Raw genomic sequence first — 18,937 nt, 5'->3', positions numbered from 1 at the left:
TGTGAAATTATTCAAATTTTTTCTAAAATGTTTCAAAAGTCCTGAAAAATAAAAAAATTACTTTAAAATCTTCCATATTCTTTTTTGGCAATTTCGGAAATATTTTGGAATCTCTTCAAAAGTGTTAAATTAAGTTCGAATCTTTGCAATATTTCTAAATATCTCTCGAATCTTTATTAAAATAAGGATTGTTCAACTTTTATTTATACATCAAAATCTAATCTTTGCACTTATAAATAAAAACAATTCAGTTTGAAATTGTTGATTTTTGAATAGTTGATTTATATATTAATTAATCAAGTAATTTTTCTTTTTCCTGATAAAAAAATTCAAATTAAATGGGTTAAAAATGGAATGTTTCAAACTGAAACAATATTTGAATAGGATTTTCTGTTTAATGAGAGCTTTTAATAATGAATCTATCTATTCGAAATTATTTTAAAAATTAGAAATAGTTTATAAAGTCTCAATCGAATGTTTAAATTTCTTTAACTATCAAGGCGTTCGAATCATCTTGTAAAATCAGTGATTTTTAATTTTTAATTTTTATACTCTACATTTCGATTTAAAAAATTATATTATTAATTTATATTTATAGTTGAACAACTTAAAACGTTTTTTATTCAAAGTGCTCATTTTCAAACGCTTTTAATTTCTAATTGTTTCAAGTCTATAAAACTGCATTTTAAAATTCGACCACCCCGAAGAAAATTTCAATTGAAGTGCTTAAATGTTAATAAGATTTTTTAAAACAATAAGCTACTTATTGCACGAATCTATATTTTGAAGTCGTTTAATTTGCTTTTAATTTTATATTTTTGTTTCGATGCTATTGAATATGGAAGCCTTTTATTTGTAACGCATCCAAATTTAAAGACTTCGAATTCTAATATTTAAATCTGAAATCCTCTATTTTGCGAAAACTAAAAATTAAAAGAAAAAGAACTTCATAAAATATAAAAATAACGAGATCAAATAAATTTTCGAATTTTTCAAACTTTTCAAAGCCCGCCTCGCGTTTCCATTTCAGTATACGCTTGTCCAAAATTGTGCTACTCAATTTCTCCCATCATCAAAATCGCTCAGACTTTGAAAAAGAGAAAATATAATTATACCATTACACACTTGCGGAAAGTGTAAAGAAAAGTCTGTCCACGACCTCATTGCTTTCCCAACAAGTCGCGCTATCTTTAATCTTTAAAAAAATACTTTTCATAGAATGTAAATCTTAATACTTTGCCTAGTTTTTAAAGCCCAGCAAGTCGATTATCTGGGCAAAGAAGAGAACTGAACCAAAATAAAAATAAAAAAAAGTGACAAAAAGTAAACAGAGACTTCCTTCCTTGTATCCCTTTCCGCTATCGATTGTATTTTATCATTATTATTATCACAAATTTCACTGAATTCCTTTCAAAATTAACGACTTCGCATTTTCAAGCTACGCTTTTTTATAAAATGTCGTGTGCTGTTTTGTGATTGGTTCATTTCCTATTAATCATTCACTCTAATCATATCGGTGCTCGTAGAGACTCTTCTATACGGCGATTTACTCTATTTTTATTTACATTCTAAATTTACTATCCCTCATTTTCACATCATTCACTATCAGTCGAAGAAGTTCACAGTAAGTTTTTTTTATTTTTTTATTTTTTGCTGTATTCGTTATACTTTTTACAAGAATCCGAATGATACGAATTATTAAAAGACGAGAATATATTTACACATTCTCATCAATTTAGCAAAAGTTCATCATTATATTTTTCATATCACCGAATTCAAGCGTATTTCCGTAGAAACGAATACATCTGAGCTTTGCGAATAAGGGCGAAAGAATTTCGCAGCGACCTTTGTCGATTTCCTCATTCTCATATAGAATTTTTTCACGTCAGTAGAAAAATGCCGAACATATTTCTGTGAAATCTATTCTAGTCTCTAGGTGTATATCCGTGGAAAGAGATGCAGCAAAATCGCGCTCTAGCCAGTACATATTGCTTTAAGTTATCACAATGCTAGACACGACTCGATGCATTTTCGAATCGACGGTAAAAAGTACAAAAGAGTTGAAGAGACTCACTCGTTTGTCTTGCGAAAAACACGCAGCGAGCTTTCGCTTCAGTACAAAATAATAAGTCAAAATTGAGAAATACTCGAGAAATGTGTCGTTCTCGTCTAAAATTTGCCTAGCGATTAAAAACGAGACAGTCTTACCGCAGAGGAACGATTTAGAATTTAGGTTGTTTTGTTGTTCTTCGCCATGTTGTGCGAGGCCCAGTTGAGCGAAGTCTTCCACGAATTGCAAAGTGCCTCATCGAATTTGCTCCTGAAATGCTTCTGTGCCTCACTTTCTGACATCTCGAGTACCTATTAAATTTGAAAATAACATTTTTTCAGAAGAGTTCAAGCCTCGGACTCACTTTTGTGATAAAAAAAATGTTACAAATTTTGTTTTTAATAGTTAGGGTGGCGAATCGGCGGATGAATTCGAATTCCCGATCATATCTCGGTTTTTCTCGGTCAAATTTTTCAATTTTCCGGGTCAAATAAAAGTAACATATTCACATTTTTCTCTAAACGCAAACATTTATTTTAATTCATGACGTTCATTCTAAGTATTTTTTAACACAGTAGAGCAAAAAATTACAAAATAAATTAATTTTAAAACAAATTTATAAATTTTGCACTAAAAATATCGGTTTTTAATAAGAAATGGAATAGTTAAACTTTTAGTTCGAAAAATTCATTTTGAAAAAATAAGAAAAAAAGGAAATTTCAAGAAAATAGTTCAATTTTCAACCTAACTGATGAATTTTCAACTAAAATTATAAATCTTTAACTGGAATAGTTGAATTTTAAACAAAAAATTAATTTTTAATAAGAAAGATAGATTGTTCACCAAAATTCAAATAATTAAATTTCAAGTTAAAAACTTACTTTCTACGAAAAACTGATAACTTTCAAAGAAATAGTTACATTTTAAAACAAAGTGATGAATTTTCAACTAAAATGATGCATCTTTAATTGAATAATTAAATTTTTTGTCAAAAAATAAATATTCAATCAAGGAGATTAATTTTTAACTAAAATTATGGAACATTCAACTAAAATAACTGTTAAATTTCCAATTCCAGTAAATAATTATTTTCAGCCAAAAAAGAAAACAATTTTCAGCAAAATAGTTCAATTTTCGGTAAAAAAATTCCTCTTCATCCAAAGAAAAAATAAGTTGTCAATAAAATAACTCATATTTCAACCAAAGAAATGAATTTTTAATTAAAATAGTGAATCCTCAATCAAAAAAAAAAAAAAAGTTTTTACAAAAGAGTTTGACTTTCAAGCAAGCAATTTTATTTCCAACGCAAAAGATGAGTTATCAACTAAAATAATAAATGTTTAAGTGGAATACTTAAATTTTTAACCGAAAGGAAGAGTTTTTAAACAAGAATAGTAACTTGCAAGGAAAACAAAATTTCCACAGAAAAAAAAAGATTTTTAACCAATCATGTAGATTTTCAATGTAATAGTTGAATTTTCAATTAAAAAAGACAAATTTTCTATCCAAATTGTTGAATTTTGAACAAGAAAAGATAAATTTTCAACCAAAAATAGACATGCAAATTTTCAGTTGAAGGAATTAATTTCCAACCAAACTGATAAAATGATGAATCTTCAACTGAAATAGTTAAATTTTATACCAAAAAGATGACTTTTCAACCATAAAGGGTAATTTTCTACAAAAAAGACGAATTTTTCACAATTTTTCAAAAAGCTAATTTTATTTCTAAATAAAAAAGACTAATTTTCAACCAAAGAGTTAAATTTTCGGTTAAAAATATAATTTTTAACCAAAAAAACGGACGGATTTTCAGACGGATCCATAAATACTAAAATTATATCATTTTTATATAACTAGTTTACACAGATAATTTAGCTTTACACAAAAATGAGTCAAATTAGCCAATTTTGCACTCCAAACAAAGATGGAATAGAGCCTAATTATCTAAAAATATGTAATTTTAGTATTCAGGGAGTAGAATGAAGCAATTCAATTTTGAGATTGGGTCCTGGTTTCAACGCTCTTAAAAAATAAAGGAAATTTTTCTTAGTACATTCTTCCATTTCGGACTGAACATAAGTTTAATACTAGAAAAATGTTACGACAAGGAAAAACGGGAAATGACCGGGAATTTAATTTAAAAGCCGGAAATTTACTTCTGATCGCAGAAAAATTAAAGTTTTGATTATTTTAATAATTTTATCCAATTTAGAAAAGTGATTTCTACTTTATCTACAGTCGCAGATTGTTCAGATTATCTAATTAATAATTTATTATTGAAGCTTTATTAGGTTCCATTATAAGAAAAACATTTTGCAATTTTTTTCTCTGCAATTTTTTTTACTGACTTAAATTTGATAATCGAATTGACAATATATCAAGCATACAGAAACAATAATTTTTTTCAATTAAAAAAAAAAAATGAATTTATCATGTTTTATTCGCTTACTCCTAATTTATCCTAACTTGGAGCAGGGAATTTTATAAAATAATTATTCTTTTTATTTTAGGACCAGCAGTTTCCGTAAAAAAAATATTATTTCACTTGGAACAGGGAATTATTTAATGAAAAGGGATTTTTTAAAAAGAATTATCATTCGGATTTAGATGAAGGGAATTTAAAAGAATCCTTGTTCCAAGTCAAAATTGATCACAGTTTAAAAGATCCCTTTTTCCAAATTTTAAATAAATAAATTGCTTCAAGTCGTTTTTAGAGTTGAATTCGTATTTCAAAGAAGAAATATTGCTGACTTATAATAGAAAATTTCGTTACATTTTTCATTGAAAGTTAAACTTTGTTGCTAAAAATTCATTTCTGATTGAAAATATAACTACTATGTGGAAAATTAAATTTTCTATCTAAAACTTTATTGTATTTAAGTGGAAAATTGAACTTTTCTGCTGAAAATCCGTTCTTTTTTTGGTTAAAAATTATATTTTTAACCGAAAACTTAACTATTATATTGTTGGTTCCAAAGGTGTCTTTTTTGGATGAAAATTTAACTCTCTGGTTGAAAATTAGTCTTTTTTATTTAGAAATTAAATTAGATTTTTGAAAATTTGTGATAAATTCGTCTTTTTTTTGTAGAAAATTGCCCTTTATGGTTGAAAATTCATCTTTTTGGTATAAAATTCAACTATTTCAGTTGAAGATTCATCATTTCATTTAAAAATTGATCACTTTGGTTGGAAATTAATTCTTTCTAATTGAAAATTCAACTATTACATTGAAAATCTACATATTTTGTTAAAAATCGTTTTTTTTTTCTGTGGAAATTTTGTTTTCGTTGCAAGTTAATATTCTTGTTTAAAAATTCTTCCTTTCGGTTAAAAATTCAAGTATTCCAGTTAAACATTTGTCATTTTAGTTGACAATTCATCTTTTGGGTTGGAAATAAAATTGCCTGGTTGGAAGTCAAACTCTTTTGCAAAAACTAATTTTTTAAGCAAAATTTTCAGTTTTCTAACGTAATATTTTTAAAGTATAAAAAATTAACTTTAATTCTTATATAAGATGTTTTTTTTTGGTCTAAAAATGATGGAAATTCCTATTCATTGATCGCAGGCTTCACAGTCTTTTCCTCATCCCCCTCTTTTGATCATTTTCCAGTTAAGTGCGAAGTGAACTAAGAACCCGATCAGAAAATCTCGCCACTTTATATTTAAATTTCATTCTTTTCATTTGCAGAGTCTACTATTCAATTTTTGTTAAGAATTCGACTTTTTTGCTTAAAAATTGTATTAATTGATTCAAAGTTGAATTTTTTTGTTTAAATTTAACAAATTTGTTCAAAAGTTATACTTCTTGGTTGAAAATTCAATTACTGTGATGAAAATTCGTCTTTTTGGCTTGTAAATGCAACAATTTCATTAAATATTTTTTTATCTTGAATGAACATTTTTTTTTTGGTCAAGAATGCAACCATTTTGTTCAAAATTCTTCTTTGTGGTTTAAAAATGCATCTCTATCTGTAGAAATTTCATCTTTTTCGGTTAAAAATGCAACTGTCTGAAAAAAATGAACTTTTTTGTTTAAAGTTCAAATGTTTTCAAGTAAATTCGTTTTTCTGGCTGAAAGTTCAACAATTTGGTAGAAAATTAAACTATTTCGTCAAAAATGTATGTATTTTGTTGAGAATGCATTTTTTTAAATTGAATTTTTAAATTAAAATTTTACTATTATAGTATGTACTTTGTTGAAATTTTATCTTTTTGGTGAAAAATTCAACTGTCTGATTAAAAATTCATGTATTTTGTTGAAAATTCGTCTTTTCGGTACAAAATTGATCCTATTGATTGAAAATGTATGCTTTTCATCAAATATCATCTATTTAATTGAAAATTCATCTCTTGCAGTAAAAATTTCATGTGTTTTGGTTAAAAATGCAACTCTTTGGTTGTAAATTAATCTGTTTTAGTGGAGGATTCAAGCATTTTGTTGAAAATTTGTTTTGAACAACTTTCGTAAAAGTTAATTCTTTTGGTTGAAAATTCTTCTTTCTTTTTTGCTAATAAGGATTTTTATTTTGAGTAAAATTTAACTATTCCGTTGAAAATTCAATGGATTGATTAGAAATAAACTTGTTTGTTGAAAATTCATGTTCTTATGTTGAAAATTCAACTGCTTTATTGAAAATTCGTTTGTTTGGCTTGGAAATATATTACTTTAAATTTAAAATTAATTATCCTCAATTAAAATGCAATTACTCCATTTTTGATTAAAAAATTCTTTTTTTTTTTAGTATAGAAATTCAACTATTTAGTTTGAAAAATTTATGAAAGAAAAATATAAGCTGAAAATAATTAAAATAAAATTTGGACTGATATCACGTCCATTGTAAAAACAATTGAGCCGAAAAGTCATGCAGTTTGTTTGAACATTTGTATTTTTTGGTCGAGAATTCAACTATTCGGTTAAAAATGTATGTTTGGTTTTAAATTAGGCTGGACTATTTGCACCAAAACTTTAGTAGGAATTGCCGGATTTATCAGTTTGAATTATTTGAAATCATTTCAAATTTTTTATTAATTTTAAATTTGTTTAAAACTTCTAAATATGTCTTCAACTCACTCGATTTTTTTCTAAGAATAATAGGTGTTAAACTGTTATTTATAGATCAAAATACAATAATTTGATGAAGAAATTAATTTTTTAAAATAGAATATTGAAAATTGTAATGTTTAACCGTTTTTTTTTTTTTTAGTTTTGAATATTTAATTTATAATTACTGACTTTAAACGAAAAGTCAGATATTTCTAAATATTAATTGTTATTTTTCTTAATGGAAAAATTTTAACTTAAATGATTTAAAAGTGGAATATTTTAGACTGAAGTAATATTTGAAATTTAATATAAGTCTTTAATTATAAATATATTATTTTGAATTTATTTTATAATTGAAAATAGTTTATAAAGTTTTAATCTGGCGTTTACATTTGTTTAACTGATAAGACTTTCCAATTGAAACAGTTTAATTTTCAAAGTTAGAGTATTCAAATTCTAAAATTTTAAACTGATTCCGAATTGTATTTTAAAATAAATTATTATCCAATTTTTGAATCTTGAGGTACAATTAAATTTTTAAAATCATTAAATTATTTCAGGGTGGCCATTTTAATCGACGAAATAAATTCCCGGTTATTTCTCGGTTCGCAAAAAATTTTCATGGTCCATGGCATTAAAAAACTGGAACTCTAAAGCTAAAAAACTTTTCATTTGTGGTATTAAAAACTTTAATTTTAAAATTTTGTATTCAAATTCTCAATAATTTACGCGTATAAAATTAAAGGTGCTTACATTTTTCAATATAAAAAAATATAAATCTAGAAGTTGTTTTATATTTTAAATTATTTTTGAAATTTTTTCAGATCTTCTAAATATCTGTCAAAATTAATTGAATTCTTTTACAATTTTAAGAAAATCCTACAAATTTTAGAAAATTTCTTTACAATTTGGATGTATAAACAACAATGGAATATTTATTATTTGTAGGCAAAATTTGAGTAATTTTAAGTGATATGTAGAAGTTTTGAAAAGACTGAAACGTAAATATTTTAAGAAAAAATATTTTAAGAAAACTTTCTAAAATTTGCAGGATAATTTTTAATCTTTTTAAAACTCCTAAATATTTCTTAAAATTACTCAATTTTTTTCTACAAATGTTCATTTGTCAATTATACATCAACACTTTTAAAAATTTCACTTACAAATTAAGCATTTTTCAAATACAACAATTAAAACTGTAACGTTCAAAGTTTAAAGGCTCTTCGAAATTTTAACGATTCCAGGCTTTTTATGTCAAACAATTCAGTTAAAGAATCTTTACTTGTAAATATTTGGTTTCAATTTATTTGTCTTAAATAAAAATTCAAATATTGTTAAATATTCCATCAGAAATATTTTTTTAATTAAAAATTTCAAATTGAATGGGTTAAAAATGGAATATTTTAGACTGAGACAATATTTTAAATTTAATAAAATCCTTTAATTAAGGATATATTATTATTAACTTATTTTTGAGCTGAAAATAGTTTATAAACTTTTAGTCACATGTTCATATTTGTTTAATGGCTAAGACTTTCAAATTGAAACCGTTTAAGTTTTAACATTAAAATATGAAAATTCTTAAATTTGGAAGTGGTTTAAAATCGTTTTGTAAAATCGTGTTTGTTCATTTTTTACTACTTAAAGTACAGATAAATTTTAAAAAATTTATTCATTAAATAAAAATGTTTTTCATCCAAAATTTTCAACATCAAAGGCTTTTATTTTTTATTTGTTCAATTCTTTAAGAAAACATTTAAAATTTCTTTAAATTAAAAATGTAAGCTTAAAAATAAAAATTTTAAATGGAACATTTTTAATGTAAAAAAATGTTGAATCACGTATTCCAAGCTAAATAATAGCATATTTGAAAAATATAACAATTCAACTAATTATCTAAAAACGGTTGAAATCGAAAGTGGACAGATTTTTCTTCTACAAATTTGTAAAATTTATATTCACAGTTGATCAACTAAAAATTTTTTTATTCAAAAATCTTCGATTTTAAACACTTCTAATATTTAATCGTTTAAGTCTTTAAAACTGCATTTTAAAATTCTTTAAATTAAATTATATTCTTAAAAATTACAAATCTAAAGGGGAAAATTTTTAAAGTGAAAGATTTTCAAATTACGCATTCTAAACTGAACGATATCATAATTGCAGAAGTTAATAATTAAAATAATTATTTAAAATACTCTTGAAATAAAAGTTGGACAGTTTTCCCTCCATAAAACTGGTAAAATTCCCGTTTCATAAAATGCAATGCTATTTCCCTCTTTGATTAAAAAAAATATACCCGCTAAATTTGTAGAAGTATGTAATATACTTTTACTTACAAGAGTATCTCGCAAATAATTGAGATCCTTTTCAGACGAGAGTTCTGGAAGACCGGTGGAGATCATCATCGCGAATAGAGAAAGAATCAGTCCTCCGTGTCGTCTCAGAACCAGAAAAGCTTGCTCGCAATAATTTTGGAAGCGTTGAAATTCGACAGCTTGTCCCTTCTTCGCTTGCCCTTTATTGATGACATGAACGAAGTCATGGGTCAATACAAATGGAACACGTTCTCTTCGGAATCCGAATTTTTCTTTAAAGTGTCCCAGAATGTGACCAAAGTCCACGTGAAATAATTGGCCTGATTTCTTCACCATGATATTGTCCGAGTGCCGATCAGCAATTCCAAGGACATAAGTTGCAACGCAGTAACCTGCACAACTCAGGGTAAATTCCTCTATCGCTTTATTCAGTTCGGTTTCGGTGTGATTGTGGTCTTTCAGCCAAGCTAAAAGCGATCCTCTCCTGTAAATTTCAAAGTACATTTACGCATTAGCAGCCGAAAAGTTGGAAACATTTTTAAAATTTGAACTCAAAGAAAAAGACTCACTTGAAGGCAGCAGTCGCTGAAAAAATTCCTTTCTCCTTCTGTATATTAGCGATTGTCTCCGCATTGAGGACAACTTCGATCAAACCCACTCGATTTTCAGTCGAGATGCAACCATAAGGATTCATGCGTAAATCCAGACCCTCTCTCTTCCAAAGTTTGTCCATTATTCGCAGCATTTGTAAGGTCAGCATGTCCTGTCTCAGATCGTCACCATGTTTCAAGATTATGTAAATATCGTCTCCGTAGGGATCAATGTTCTCAAACACAAGCCAAAGAGGACGTCTTTTACTGTCCATTACTCTACATTTTTCGATTCTGAAATCACAAAGAAAGAAAAACGTGAAATCTGCTTTTATAATAATACTAACGTGATAATGAATTGTAGAAAAAAGATTTCTTCTGTCTTACGGCCACCGCAAAATAAAAACAAATGAGAGCTATCAATTCAACTCCATTTATTTTTAGAAAAAATTAAAACTTTGACGACGTTTCGGCATCACTGTGTGCCTTTTTCAGAGTATCTAAATAATAATTATAATAAGCTTATACATCATAAAAATAAATATAAATAGTTTTAAAATGTTATTGTTTATGCGTAAAAAAATATTTAAAAAATATTACCTTAGTTTAAGACGATTTTTAAGCGAAATAAAAATCATTCCAATTTCGAAGTCAATACGTGTCAATTTTTGTTGTATCATAATTAAAAATAGTTCATACGTTATTAAAGTTTAAAAAAAAGTAAGACTACATTATTAACTATTATGAAATCGTTCTAAGTGTTTTGGAAAATACGACGAACATATGACTAGGAGATAAATAAGGCGGTAAATCATTGATGAAGATAAAGGCAGTATATAAAGTGGAATACAATGATTGGCCAAATTTCCATAGAATTACATGACATAGAATTAAGATGACATTAATTAATTATGCTTTGGTAAATTTTATTAATTTTTAAAATTTCATTTTGTAAATTAACAGAAATATTTCGAAATTTGTTTATGAATAAAGATTCAATAATACGTCTTTGATAAGTACTTTTTTCAGTAGCTAATATTTTAATATTGCTGAATTCGAAATCGAAATAGTGATTAGAATTCAAAGAGTGTTGTGACAAGCCTGTATTTAAATTCCCAATCGTACAATCTGTTTTATGTTCGGCAATTCTAATTTTTAATCTCCTCCCAGTTTCACCTATAAAAACTTTATTACAACATTTGCATTTTATAATATAAATAACACCAGACAAATTTTCAATGCTATCCCTATCTTTTTCTTTAATAAATAGTTATCTAAACTGTTACATTATATAAACAGCAACTGTAACATTATTGCATTGTCGGTCGAAGAATGGTTTGATTTGGTGTTTCCAAATCTTTACATCTTACATAATACTAACGTGAAATGAAATCGAGGGGCTGACTAACATTTTTTTTTCTTCATTTTAACTAATCAAAACTGAAATGAAAATTAAAGCACTCAAAGTGACAGTATTTTACATTTTTCACTTTAAAAATTAAAGGTTAATCATTAAACTGCAAAATTTTAAATTTTCACGAATTGAAAAGTTCAAGTATTTCTAGTTAAAAATAATTAAACAAGTCCCTCGTCCAATTCAGTAGAAAGTTGAAATAAAAAAATCTTAACTTTCATCTGAATGTTACAAATGACTAAATTGGCCCCCGTTCACTCAATAAAAATCTTAAAAAGAAAATATTGCCTTCTTTTAATTCAGAAAAATAATTAATAATTAAAAAATTTTTCCTCAAACTAAATAAAAATGTTAAAGAGAAAAAATGGCCTCTTCCAATTTATAAAAATTGAAAACAAAAATTCCCTTTCTTTCAACTCAATAAAAATGTTAAACATTATTCTTCCAGTTCATTAAGTCCTAAAAACTAAATTTTCCTCCTCTCCAAATCGATAAAAATCTTAAGAATATCAAATGTCCCTCTCAATTCAACAAAAAAAAGAAAAGAAAATTTCCTTGTTTCAAAGTCAATAAAAATGTTAAAAATGCCAAATTTGCCCGCCAGCAATTCAATAAAAATGTAAAAAACAAAAGGTTCTCATTCGAAAAAAATCGAAAACCAACATTTTATCTCTTTCTTTTTTAATTAGAATTGTGAAATTCAAACGTTTTTTGTACATCAATATTTTTAAGTTAATGTTTTTTATTTTAAGTCGTTTCAAATTAATAATTGTAGAGACTTCCGGTTTGGGCGGGTATCGGAGAGCACGTGTCGGGACAAGCGGAGTGAAATTTAAGCAAAAAACAGCAATTTGTGATCGGGCAGGATCAGTTACTGAAATTACTGGTAGGCAGTGAGGGAAAGTATACTTGTGAGTGTTATCTCAAATGGGAACGCAGTGAAAAGCTTGGAAAGTCTTCGGAAGTATTCGGGCATCCAGTGTGTTGTAGAGGTTAGGAAGCAAATTGTCTTAGACAAATAGCAAGTGCCGGGGGGAGCAGGGGACAGCAGAGTGCAGTCCGCGTAACACAAAATGGAAGTTGGCCCGCGGGAAATTTTTGAAACGAATATGGCAGAACCGCAAAATGTTACATCAGGAGTAATAGCAGCCAATAAAAACAACGGCGATGTAGAGCTGTGGGAACAGGGAAATGAAAATGCAGGACCCGATCAAGAGGAAAAAGAAGCGCATCTAGGGGATAAAAAGAAGTCAAGGAGGCGACAGAAAAAAGACTTGGCAATTAAGATGGTGAACAAGAATAGTGCAAAGATGATGGAGGAGTTCCTAGAAAAGCAAAAGGGGCCAAAACCAACGACAGGGGAAAATCCAAACGAGCAGGACCCTTTAAAAAAAAGAGATGTGTTAGTTCACTCACCAGTAGCGGAAACAAAGCAGAGTGCCAACAAAAAAAACGGGGAAAAGTGGAGTGACGGGGATTCGGAAAAGCAAAACAAGGAGGGCAGTGGATTCAATAATATGAGGGGAGAAGAAATAGCGAAGGAGAGCGGAGAGAAAAAGAGAACTGAAGAAAAATTAAGTGAAGCTGAGTAGTCGAATTTAGAAGCCATGATAGAAAGGAAAATGGCGAGGTGGTAGGAAAAAAAGATCAAACCGGAACTGGAGGATTTAAAGAAGAGACTTAAGAATTTGGAGGACAAGAGAAGAGTGAATCTAGAACTAATACAGGCGGAACAAGAAATCCAAATCGTAGAACAGGGATGGAGGGAATTGGCAAATGTTTCAGAAAGCCTAACAAGGAAAGTGGAGAGTGCGGTCGAAAAGTCACTGGGAAGTGATGAAAGAAAAAATAGTGAGGACAATAGTGAAGGAAAAAGTGTGAGTTAGAGGGAAACAAGTCGGGCAAGAGAAGGGGAATAATGAGGGAGAGCAGAGTGGGGAAATTTCAAATAGAAGAAAGACTGATGGGGTCGGGGATAAACAAAAGCCTGATTTTCTTCGAGATGGGGAGCTGATTTGGGAAAAGGAAGAAAGGAGGAAAAAAAAAGAACTGGGTCATAGTGATAGGCTTCAGGTCTCGAGGAAAACTTTTGGACAAGGAAATCAGCAACACCATCGAAGATATCACAGGAGTAAGAATGCTGATACAGAAAATGAAGGACATTGTAGGAGGAACTTTAATAAAACTTAAGACGTGGGACAATAAGAGGAACCTTATGGCTAATAAGCATAAATTGAGGGGAACCAGGATCAAGGTGGAAGATGATTTTACAGAAAGAGAAAAGCAGATTCAGGATTGGATCGAAAGTCATATCAGAGAGGCCAGGGATAGGGGGCTAGAAGCTACTACAAGCTACATGCGATGGAGAATAGAAAATACCGAATTTGTGTGCAATGAAGAAAAGAAGAAGATAGAAACTTGGTTTTTTCGAGGAAGACGAAGGAGCCATTAGAGGAGTTATGTGGAACATTGCAGGAGGAAGGAAGATGAAAGGTGTGTGGGATTTTTTGGTGAAATTTGACATAATAATAATTTTGGAGACATGGATAGAGGCAGGAAAAGAAAAAGACTTCATCGAAGGACTGGACAGAGACTACGTATGGAAGACTAAGGAGGCGGTAAGAATAAAAAAGAAAGGAAGGGCGAAGGGGGGTCAATTAGTAGGCATAAGAAAGAGTATGAGTAAGAAAATTGAAATAAACGAATGGGCATATGGCTTAAATATAAGTGGACATTTTTTAGGGGGTAAAGGGATAAGAAATAATATTGTAACATTATACAACAACGAGGGCTGTGGAAAAATTTGTAACGAATTAAAAAAATTAGTTGGGGACTTACAAGCTAAAGGGGAGCGGGTAATTATAATAGGGGATTGCAACGCAAGAATAGGATCTGAACAAGGAGTAGAAGAATTTGATGTAAACGAACCGGCGAGAAGTTACTGTAAAGAGAGGAGGACCGAGGATAGTACGGTAAATAGTGAGGGTAAAAAGCTATTTAAATTCTGTGAAGAACTAGGATTAAGAGTACTAAATGGGAGAGTAAGGGGAGATGAAAAAGGGGAATGGACGCACGTTGGAGAGGACGGAAATTCGGTGATAGACTATATAATAGAAGCGGAAGGAGAAGGTAATGTCAAAGAAATGGAGATATGGGAGGACGAAAGGGCGGAAGAGTTTAAAGAACAACTGATAAGTTTATGGGAAGAGAGAAAAGAGCTAGAGGGGGAGGTATGGGAGAGTAGATGGGATAGGTTCAAGGTAAACATTAAGAAAGCATCTGAGATGGTAGGAATCACGAAAAAATACAGAGTTGGGAACAATAATTCAGGCCTAAAGAAAGAGAGGAATGGCGGAAAGAACGTAAGAACCTAAAGAAGCTTATTGCCAAGAAAAGAAAAGAAGAAAAGGAAAATAAATGGGCAAAAAAGCAGAGACAGTAGGAATATGGGGCAGTTCTGGAAAGCAATAGGTGAGTTTAGACCGAGAAGGAGAGGGAAGAGAAAGGGAGGGAAAATTGGGAAGAAGAAATGGAAAAAACATTTTCAGCAACTACTAGGAGGGGGCGAGGAACAGATCGAAGAGGGGAAGGATAAACCGCAAGTGGGAGGGGGAGGGGAGCCAAAAAGAACGCAGGAGGGAGAAAGAATGAAGTGGGATAAGGATGAGGAAGAATTAAACGAGGATATCTCCAGGGAGGAATTAGCGAAAGTGATAAAAAATTTGAAAAGGGGAAAAGCAGCAGGGGAAGACGGATTGACGGCCGAGTTTATAAAAGGATTACCGGCAGTTTGGTTAATAGAGATGCACGAAATACTGAATGGGTTTTGGAAGGAAGGAAAAGTTGGAAATGGGTGGGGAAAAGCTAGAATATATCCCATGCATAAGGGAGGGGAAGAAGAGGATACAGGAAATTATAGAGGAGTTTCTCTATTAGATATAGGATATAAAATATTAACAACCATCATGGATAGAAGATTGAGGACTTGGCTGGAAAAGAAGGGATTAATAAGAGAAAGCCAAGCCGGATTTAGGGAAGGAAGGTCAACGAGAGATCACGTATTCGTGCTAAATTCTATAATCAATAATAAACTTAAGGGAGAAGGAAAAAAGCTGTATGGGATTTTCGTTGACTTTCAGAAAGCTTTCGATACAGTAGACAGAAATATTCTCATCGGAAAACTGAAGAAAATTGGAATTAGAGGCCGAATGTTACGAATGTTAGAGGAGATATACACGAATACGGTTAATGAGGTAATAACTGGTCAGAGAATAACAGAGAGCTTCTCCACAACAAGAGGGGTTAGACAAGGGTGTCCTCTCAGTCCAACCTTATTCAACATTTTTGTGAATGACATCGAAGAGGATTGGGAAAGAAGAAATATAGGAGGGACGGTGATGGGAAATGAGAAAATTTTTGGGTTAAAATTTGCCGATGATTTGGCATTAGTGGCAGACACAGCAGAAGGTTTAGCTGAAATGATTAGAAAGCTTGGAAAAATATGTAAAAAGAAATAAGCTAGAGATAAATGTAAAGAAGACTAAAATAATGACTTTTAGGAAGGGGGGAAGGAAAAAAAAGAGAGAACATTGGACAATTAAGGGAAAAGAAGTAGAAGTGGTCGATAACTTCAAATATTTGGGATTCTGGTTTTCAACTGGAGGGGCTAATAAAACTCATATAAGAAAAATGGCTGGAAAAGCGCAAACAGCCACGAACGCAGCTTGGGGGGTGATGAAAAGGGCGGGTCTCGATAGTCTGGGGAAAAGATTGTATATACTGGATACACTGGCTAAGGCGGGGGGGGGGGGGCTATACGGAGTAGAAATTTGGGGGTGGGAAAGAAGGAAAGAATTGGAGAAAATGCAGGGACGGTTAGTCAAGATGGCAATGGGAATAGATAGGACAACTTCTGGGTACATTTGGAGAATGGAGTCAGGCAGGTTAAGCCTAGAGATAGAAGCAAGAATGAGGGCTTCAAAATATATGGTAGAAATTTTGGGAATGAGAGAGGAGAGATGGTCAAAAATATGTCTAAAGGAAGAAATGAGGGGAATCAAGAATGGGAATCCGTCGGCATGGGGTAAAGGGTTACAGAAAGCATGCAGAATTGTAGGGGATGGAGAGACGCTGGATTGGGTATTCGAAGGGAGTCGCGTCAATGAAATTAACGATAATATGATCAAGGAAGTAGAAAGAAGAATAGAGCAGGAAATACAGTTTGACTGGATGAAAATAGATAGTTCCAATTACTGTAGTGGATACAGAAAATGGAAGACCAGCTTGGGGAGAGAAAATTATTGGGATGAAAAAGGGACAAGTCCAGAGTTAAAGGAGCAGTGGGCAAGGTTAAGATGCGGGAACGTAGAAAAGGCAGGGAATAAGGGATACAAGGATACTACGTGTAGAATTTGTGGAGAAGTAGAAGAAAACCTGACGCACATATGGGTTTGTTAAGGGCTAGATGGAAAAATGGATAAAAAATGGATTGACGGTGTTGATAAATGGAAGGACGGAAAGAGAGATCGGGTGTTAGAAGAATTGGTCATCGAAACATTTAAGGGAAAACCGAACCCTGTCCTCTGCCGACTTGCCAGAGAGTTCAAAAAGAAAGCAAGAGAAGTATCAGAGGGGGAGGTCAGAGAAAGCGCGATAGAGTGAATGAGAGGAAGAATGAGTTTGGAAGATGGACAATTTGTGGTATAGTATGTAGAAGCAAGAACATAAATATGTAAGGGAATGAATTAACTGCAATGTATTCGCCTAATGTATTCAGTTAGAATTTAAATGTTAATATTTTCCATGTAAAATTGAAAGGGGAATTCATGTAAATTGTTGGGTATTGTCACTGAGGGTGACACAGAAAAATTGTAAAAGCTTGTAAAAGTATACAATGGAGACAATAAATAAATCAATCAATCAATTAATAATTGTACAAATATTATATATACATAGAAATTCAACACTTTCACTTAAAATTAAATATTTAAAAAATGGAACAACTGAAATTGTAACGTTCAAACTTTAAATTTATCACTAAGAAAGTTTAACAATTCAAGGAATCCTCTTTCAAAAAATGTAGCTTAAAATTGTTCAGTTTTAAATATTTGATTATCATTGCTCATTTTAAAGAAACATTCAAATAATGTTGAATATTAAAAAGTTGTTCTTATTTTTAATTAAAATATTTCAAAGCAAATGGGTTAATCATTGAATATTTTAAACTGAAAGAATATTTTAATAGGATTTGAAAGTGAATGAAAGCGTTTAATTCTGAATGTTTCAATAAAAACTTATTTTACAACTGAAAATAGGTTATACTAAAATTTAAGTTTGTTTAACTTTTAAGCCTTTCGAATTGAAAAAGTTCTATTTTTAATGTTAAAAACTGTATATTTTTTAGTTTCGGACAGATTCAGAATCATATTATAAAATGAATTATTGTTCAATTTTTTAAACTCGATCTGCAATTTATTCAGTTTTAAAGATCATTAATTTATATATATTTACAGTTGATCAACTTGAAACGTTTTTTATCATCGATTTTAAGATTCAAACGGTTAAGTTGTCATATTTCAGGTAAGTGGATACATTTTTCTTCTAAAAATATGTAAAATTCCCAGTAAAAAAAAAAATTCAATGTCAATTACCGATTTTTCCCGGTCAGGGTGCCTACCCAAATCCTGGGAAAAAATTCATTACGGATTTTCAAATAGAAAAGATCGATTTTCAACCAAAAATAGACAACTTAAATTTTCATAAAATAAATGTTCAACAAAAAGAAAAAGAATTTTCAATCAAATAGTAAATTTTAAGTACGAAAATAATAGAATTATGTCTCCGAAAAGACGAATTTTAAATAAAATAGTTGATTTTTAAAATAAAAGCGATACATTTTTAATAAAAAATGGAATAACTAAATTTGCAGTTGGAAAATGAATTTTTTAAGAACGTATTTCAACTTTCAACCAAGTAGTTTGATTCCCAATCAACATTAATTTTCTACCAAAAAACACAAATTTACAACAAAATACATGAATTTTCGACCAAAAATTAAGTAGTTAAAATTTTAGTAGACTAAAATTAATTTTCAATCAAAGAGATTAATTCTCAACTAAAATGAAAGAACATTCAACTGGATTAGTTCAATTTTCAGTTAAAAAGATTAACTTTTCAACGATATAAAAAATAGTTACAAAAAGTTAAAAATAGTTCATATTTTAACCAAAAAAGATTTTAATTTTAAATTAAAAAGAGTAGAATTCAACCAATGGAAACGAATTTCGAACTAAGAAAGATTTTGCAAGAAGCAGAGAATAAATGATCAATTTTCAACCAAAAATACAATATATAAATTCTCAGTTCAAAAAATTAATTTAAAGCAAGGAAAGAACGAATTTTCATCTAAATAGTTTATTATTATTATTATACCATTAAGCCATTTCCCTTTCGGGGTAGGCGTGACTCACTCGACAGGGGAAAGGAGTAGTGTGTGGATGGGATAGAGATTTTTCAGAT

The 18,937-nt window shown here is 29.8% G+C and overlaps 1 protein-coding gene across 1 annotated transcript in view; it reads right to left on the bottom strand.

Annotated features, from left to right (window-relative positions):
* Nucleotides 1-652: 652 nt before the first annotated feature.
* Nucleotides 653-18,937, bottom strand: part of LOC117174071 (phosphatidylinositol 4,5-bisphosphate 3-kinase catalytic subunit delta isoform) — a 91,635-nt gene continuing 73,350 nt past the window's right edge. Inside the window, exons 8-10 of the mRNA XM_033362734.1 lie at nucleotides 9,985-10,299; nucleotides 9,437-9,899; nucleotides 653-2,361 (exon numbers count right to left, since the gene is read on the bottom strand). Coding sequence (XP_033218625.1) covers nucleotides 2,230-2,361; nucleotides 9,437-9,899; nucleotides 9,985-10,299 — 910 coding nt within the window. The 3' untranslated portion in view covers nucleotides 653-2,229. The remainder of the gene's footprint in view (nucleotides 2,362-9,436; nucleotides 9,900-9,984; nucleotides 10,300-18,937) is intronic.

The sequence above is a fragment of the Belonocnema kinseyi genome, chromosome 6, assembly GCF_010883055.1.
Source record: "Belonocnema kinseyi isolate 2016_QV_RU_SX_M_011 chromosome 6, B_treatae_v1, whole genome shotgun sequence".
Lineage (NCBI taxonomy): Eukaryota > Metazoa > Arthropoda > Insecta > Hymenoptera > Cynipidae > Belonocnema > Belonocnema kinseyi.
Note: the sequence above shows the minus strand (reverse complement) of the source record. Positions and strands in the feature narration are given on the sequence as shown.